At 44.2% G+C, this 6357-nt stretch overlaps 1 protein-coding gene across 5 annotated transcripts in view; it reads left to right on the top strand.

The window, feature by feature from the left end:
- The first annotated feature begins 3727 nt into the window (after positions 1-3727).
- LOC148679015 (transcription factor COE3) overlaps positions 3728-6357 on the top strand; it is a 165711-nt gene continuing 163081 nt past the window's right edge. For 3 of the 5 annotated variants that reach the window (XM_088638499.1, XM_088638525.1, XM_088638492.1), the window contains exons 1-2: positions 3728-3897; positions 4385-4503. In XM_088638499.1, the coding sequence (XP_088494625.1) occupies positions 3820-3897; positions 4385-4503 (197 nt within the window). In that variant the 5' untranslated portion in view covers positions 3728-3819. Of the gene's footprint in view, positions 4504-6357 lie in introns of all 5 variants that reach the window. The other 2 variants (XM_088638507.1, XM_088638518.1) reach the window with 2 other exon arrangements.

Here is a 6357-nt window from a genome sequence, read left to right as displayed (position 1 = left end):
GTGCAATGACACCCTATTCTGGGTACCACTGATATCTTCCTCGCTAGTCTCACCAGTGCATTGTAAAATTTGAACATGCCTGGATTTAAACACTACACTTTTAACTGCACACACTGACAGTTTGCTTCCACAGTTCCTGAAAGAGGAAACAATGAGTGACAACTCAGTCATCAGGCTGAATTTTTGCGTTGACTGGTTCCAGTAGCACAGCACAGCTGTGTTCGACAGCTCCAGCCTGGCTCTGTGTCCCTCGTGTTGGATCCTAAAGGAACCTCTGCTCGGGATAAAGTCCTGGGGTACCGGTCCTGCTGCCCTGCATCCTCCCCAGTCTCGGCCGGTCCAGTGGGGGTCACTGCAGGTGACAGGCTCTTGCACAACCAGCCCCTGCATCGACCTCGGACCCCCAGGCCAGCCCGAGCCGAGTCCAGCAGGGCCAGCAGGCGGTACCCCACGAGCAGCTCCGCGTCCGCACGGCTGGGCAGGGCTGAGGAGGGGCAGGTCTGGAGGTGGACAAGAGCCTGCCGGGGACACAGAGCAAGGGCAGGGGCTGCCCCATCCCGCGAGACGCTGGCGACATGGGCGATGGCCCTAGGGCCTCGGGGGCCCAGAACCAGCCCACCTCCAGCACAGGGCAGACAGGATACTGGGCCAGAGGGGGGCAGTGTGCGGAATCAGCCACATCCCTTCTCCCTGTGCCTGCCCGGGCTGTAGCTGTGCTTGGTCACAGTCATAGGAGCTCTCGGGAGGGCTGGAGTGGAGACCCGGCTCTGGGGAGTCCCCGTGTCCTGCTGTGGACAGAGCCGCAGCCGGCTGCCGGCCAGGCGTGTCGCGGCCGCCTCCCACGGGGCCCGTGCGGCTCGCGCGCACCCGGCCGCGCGTGGGGGCTAAGCCCCGAGCACAAACAGCACCGTTCGGGAAATAACGCGTCGCTTCCGCTGTGCTTCCACGCACGCCGCGCACGGACAGGACGAGTGCGGCTGGAGCTGCCTTTCCGCGGCGCCCAGTGCTGAGACCTGTGTGCAGACTGACTGCCGAAGGGGCATTGTGCAGCCATCCTCTAGGACTGACAAATGTATATTTAAACAATCACATATTCATATATTTCATTTACCATATGTTGACCTTTTTTGGTAACCTTCCGCAAACAGTAAAGATTTATTTTTAAAATATTTTCAAGTGCCGTCGTTATTTAGCTTCTGTGTGCACAAACGACATCGAGGAGCTGCTACGAAAACTGTACTTTGGGAGTTTAAGGCACTTCGTTTCGTTCATTCGCACATGCGAATGATATGAAAATAAAATCTTAGTTTTTAAAGTAAAAACAGAAAGCAAGCAAAATATGACGTGTTTTTGAAAGGACATAAATACGCGATTTATTGTCAGTAGAAGAAAAGGCCCATTAAATCATAAAGTTTCTAAAGAAGAGGAAAGATTCGCACGTTTAAATTGTTTATTATAATCGAATAAGGGCAAAACTCGCAGCGCACTCAGCGAAACACTCAGGTGTCCGTTTTATAGCACGGTAAAGTAATTATTACTGTGAAAAAATAATTGATTGGGTTAACTTTGCAATTTACAGAATTTACAGAACACGACGTTTCTGTTTCCATCAAGGAGTGAAATAATACGCGGGCCATCGTGGGGAGTTAAAAATAAAAGCAGGTGGAAAACAACTCCATTGCTTTCTGAACCCGAGGCTCGGTGTACATGGAACACGAAGCCTACAGCATATATAAAGATGATCCAGATTGTTTTTGAATTATATCAACGCAATTAGTAGCATCGTATTTAGTAAGATGCGCGAAAACGGATCAGATTAAAAATGTCAATTACAGATTCATATATATATATACAAACTGCTGTTGAGCAATTTTCAGGTTAGAGTATAAAAACACATTAGCATTTTTAATTAAGTTAACTTACAAACTACCACCTAAAGAAAAGCTCATTGCTCTTAAGTAGAGAATTCACACAGTTTTGTCACCGACAATGCATATCATAAACACAGATTAAAATGATAAATAAAAAAGAATTGTTTATCCTTCTTTTAAGTAGACTTTAATTCTCGATTTAAAAAACGCAGTTTCAAAGGAAACGGCTACTGAAATCTGAAAGTTAGAACAGATTTGTGTTTTTCTGTGTTTAATCTACGTTATTTATATATATGCGTTTTAAATCGTTTCTCAGTAAAGGCTTTTCTGTATTCCCAAAGGAGCGTTTTTGGAGATTGAAGCAGTCATCTAATCCTGCTTTTATTTTACATAAATGTTTAATTCGTATGCACTCTAGTTTATCTAAATAATGATATAACTCTTAATTAATGAAAGGTCTGAATTGAAACTTATTTCGGATATTAATTTTTAATTAAAAATGCACAACGAAGTTTTTAAACTTCAAGTAGTTGACATTATATGTCAGACAACGATCCCTCAATTTGTTAGTAATAATAAAAGTAATTTACAATCAGATGTCCTGTACTTGATGTTAAAATTGCAATCTTGCGTCTTTGCAACCTGACTAAAGTGTTACAGATCCAGCTGTTTGATCTTGTTAATCTTATTTAACATATTTTTTTCAGTTTACGTGTTTCGTTTGACAGTCCTCAAGAATGGCTGTTAGTTGTTAATAAATAACTTTATTTTAAATTCTGTAAACTCTATAACTTTATAAAAGCCAGTTTAAAATGCGGAATAATGCTCTGTGTATATATTCGAATTTCCACAAAAAATCCCCTCTTGAATGAGCAAATTACAAAATCAAAACGTGTATTTTCAATCCCTTTATAAAAATTAAGTGGTTCTAGATGTTTGCGATAATGATTTATGCAGCAAAGTATTAAGCAATGTTTAATCATCTTTTTAAATAAAATAGTGTTTCTAAATGTTTTCAATAAATTGGTAGATAGCGAGATAAAAATAATTTTAAACCATAACTGGACTGGTTGACATACAGCGCTGCAACACTGCATTAAATTCAAAGACACAAACGCGTATCTAGTTATCGCTCTCTGCATAGGTTTGTCAATGACTTGAGCAGAACTATGGATCTATGTTAATAGACAATATCCCAGCCAGCTGCTGTCCCGCCTTACACGCAGCCTGTGTTCATGGCGTGAGGGAAGTATACTACAGCATTTTACTAGCGCTTTACTATACTCTTAAACTAGCGCACACACTACAGCGTGTGCGCTAGTATAATAGTTGGAGGTATATAGCGTCTTTACTTTGTCAAGACCACACCTTAACGCTGACGCAGATAGTATTGCAAATCATTTAATTCCGTGTCTTGCAAAAACTATCCGCAGCGTTTTTTTGACACATTCCCGGAGAACGAGCTGCTGCTTTCCCGAAGCACAGACAATGTCAGATATTTGCTAAGAAGACAGGGGCGAGATGAATTGGGGGGTGCCCTGCGCTGTGACGCGCCGCCACTGTGTCCCCGGCCCCGACACGCGCGCTCTCTCACCGAGGGGGTCCCTCAGACAGCTGCGGCGCGTGTTTCGGGGAGCCCGTGCCGTGGGACGAAGCGCTGCCCGTGTCCGCGAACACGCCAGCGCGCTCGCTTCCCCTGCCAGCGCTTCGCTCCCCAGTCCCGGCCTGCGAATTTAGTGCGGCGAATTTAAAAAATGACGCAGGCCGTGACTCTCTCCAATGGCCGGCGAGCGGCGCGGCTCGCATTCAAACGAGTTTCCCTTTTTTGGGCGAATCCCCGCCCTTGCCTCGTCCACGCGGTTCCCCCTGAGAGCCCCGAGCCTCCGAGCCCGAGAGAAGGTGCGCTCCGTCGGGACAGAGGAGGCATAAAGAGACGGGGAGGGAGGGAATGAGATTTCTCGCTACCCAATCGCCCTTTTCCCGTGGGAGAACAAGCCTTCCCTGCTCCATCCCTGCCTCTTGTTCGGTAATCATTTCATTTTACTCCTTTTTGAAGCAGACGCCTGTTTTATCCCACTTTTCATTTCGCAATTCCGTGCGCGTGTGTTCGTCTTCGTCTCCTTCTGAGCAAGTTCAATTTCTCGCTTCTTTTTTCTTGCGCCTGAAAGGTCTTCAAGATCCCGGCTGATCCCTCTCCTCTGAGATGCTCTGAGGCTGTTGCACTTACTTTCTCTCCCCCCTCCTATAACTTGAGACCGGTTGTTCTTGAGCGCGCTGATCTTGGGCTTGGGATCTTAAAAAAAGGGAACACCCGCAGGGATACAGAGCTCGTCTTTGGATAAGGACCGCTGTTTCCTTTTTCCTCTTGCTCTTTTGGGGAAGAGTCCTTGTGTCCTCTCCTCTGTTGTTGGTGTTAATCCGGTGGCCTTGCTCTGCGCGGACGGAGGATTATTTAGTTTGAGCCGGTGTTAAGGAAAGGACCCCGCCAGGTTTTTTTGATGTTCTCCATTCAGGACAGTCTCCCCAGGGGAGCCTTAACCATGAAGGAGGAACCCCTAACCAGCGGGATGACACCGGTCCGGTCCTGGATGCAGAGCGCGGGGATCCTAGACGCCAATACGGCAGCGCAAAGGTAAATCCTAACCGCACAGAAACTCCGATCTATAACTTGCTTTCCACAAAGCGGAAAGCTAGAATGTATTAAACTAAAACAGAGAAAGAGCAGTCTGTCACCGCTACTTCTACCACTACTGCAAATAATAAATCCGATCAGCAGTCTCCTTCTCCGGCGCTGTCTGCACAGTCATCCGTGTGTCAGAAACATCCAGCTCCTACACGATTTCGTGGCCGAAACGGATATTTTCCATTACGCTCCAGTGCTGTGCTCTGTTGCGATTTTTTAAATCTTGTGTAACTCAAATACTGTCCTGTGCCATTTCATGCAGATGGGTTTTAGTTGACCGTTTACTGAGATTTACAGCTTTCAGATGCTGAAAGAGCCCGAATACTTTCACTTCCGAGTTGAATTGCTCTCCCTAGGACTCCCCAAGTTGTGTCTGTGAGTAGTGAGGATATTAATCGTGCGGGCAAGCCCTGAAAACACCCGGGGGCTCGCGGAGGTGCCCGGGCCACTCGGCACATTTCTTTCATTTTTGACAGATGTCAAAAGGATCGTTTAACCCACTTTCCGTGGGAGCTCTTTGAATGGGCAGGAGCTGATGTGTTCGGAGATCGTGTTGCAGTTTGTCTGGCGGCCGAGCGGAGTGCCGTGTCTGTGCTCGCAACGTGGTGCGGATTTACTATACAAATATTGACACAGATTTCGCGAGACGTCGCATCCTTGACATCCGCCGGTGCAGCCAGCGTTAGCTGTACACGCGTGTAGAAAGCACGCCGTGCTTATCACTGGCCGTCACATTAGCTGGCGATACACTTGACAGTCGCGACTGTGTCTCATTCCAACACAATTGGGGAGACACATCAAAAAAGTAAAGGCGAGGATAAACATTCAAAAAAGACAAAAATCAACTGCAACTGCGAGGCTACCGCGTTGTGATCTCTAGATGTGTTTTCACCGCGTGAGCCGTACCCCCTTCAGCCGATTTCGAACTTGTCGATAAGTTATTTTAATAAATCTTTTATTGATCACTTGTATTGTCCGGCTTTCAAACAGGTGAATATGTTTTGCATCACCGCTGCATGTTTTCAATTTAACCGAAGTACCTATTGATCAAACCGCACGTCTTTGATCGTTTAACTATTTTGCAAGGACAATTTTTTTAAAATTTGGTGCTCACTTGTTTTTTATTTGAGTGAAAAATAAATATTCGGATATGTCGTCATCGTTATTTGTAACCCCGGTTATACTGTATTAATCGTCATATTGGAATCATCACGGAACATCTCATAAGAAACAAAACTCGAAGAAGTCTTTGCAGTATTTACTTAAATTACTAAAATTTTACTTAAAGATACTGAAATTCTTAACTTACTCCAGTTACAACAATAACTTTTCGTTAATGATACGCGTGCACGGTGTCCGTTTATTTCTGAAATCGGTATAATAATAATAATAATAATAATACAAAAATAATAATATAATAATATTTTATGTTCGTTTACTTATGACTTAACACAACACATTATCAGACGCACAAAAAGAAAAACTAATGAAATGTATTGAAATAATTAAATTAAAAAATATTATAATGAAGTAAACGTGAGCTCGAAGTTCTAATTTAACAATAAAAATGTAATTTGATGTTTAAACGGTCGCCATCGGTGTGTTTGCACCAGGCTGAGGAAGAGATGTACTTCCGTATTCTGTAATCTGCACTAAAAATATGTTATTTTTTATTATTTCAATATTCATATTTTATAATTCTGGAAGAATTATTTTCTGTATAAAAATAACTTTAATTGATTTTATTTAATTTAATTTTATTGTGGATTTTGTTTAAAAAAATGCCTTTTCTATGAATTTGTG

This window comes from Lepisosteus platostomus, chromosome 1, assembly GCF_059453375.1.
Source record: "Lepisosteus platostomus isolate fLepPlt1 chromosome 1, fLepPlt1.hap1, whole genome shotgun sequence".
NCBI classification, from domain to species: domain Eukaryota; kingdom Metazoa; phylum Chordata; class Actinopteri; order Semionotiformes; family Lepisosteidae; genus Lepisosteus; species Lepisosteus platostomus.
This window is presented reverse-complemented; position numbering and strand designations above follow the sequence as displayed.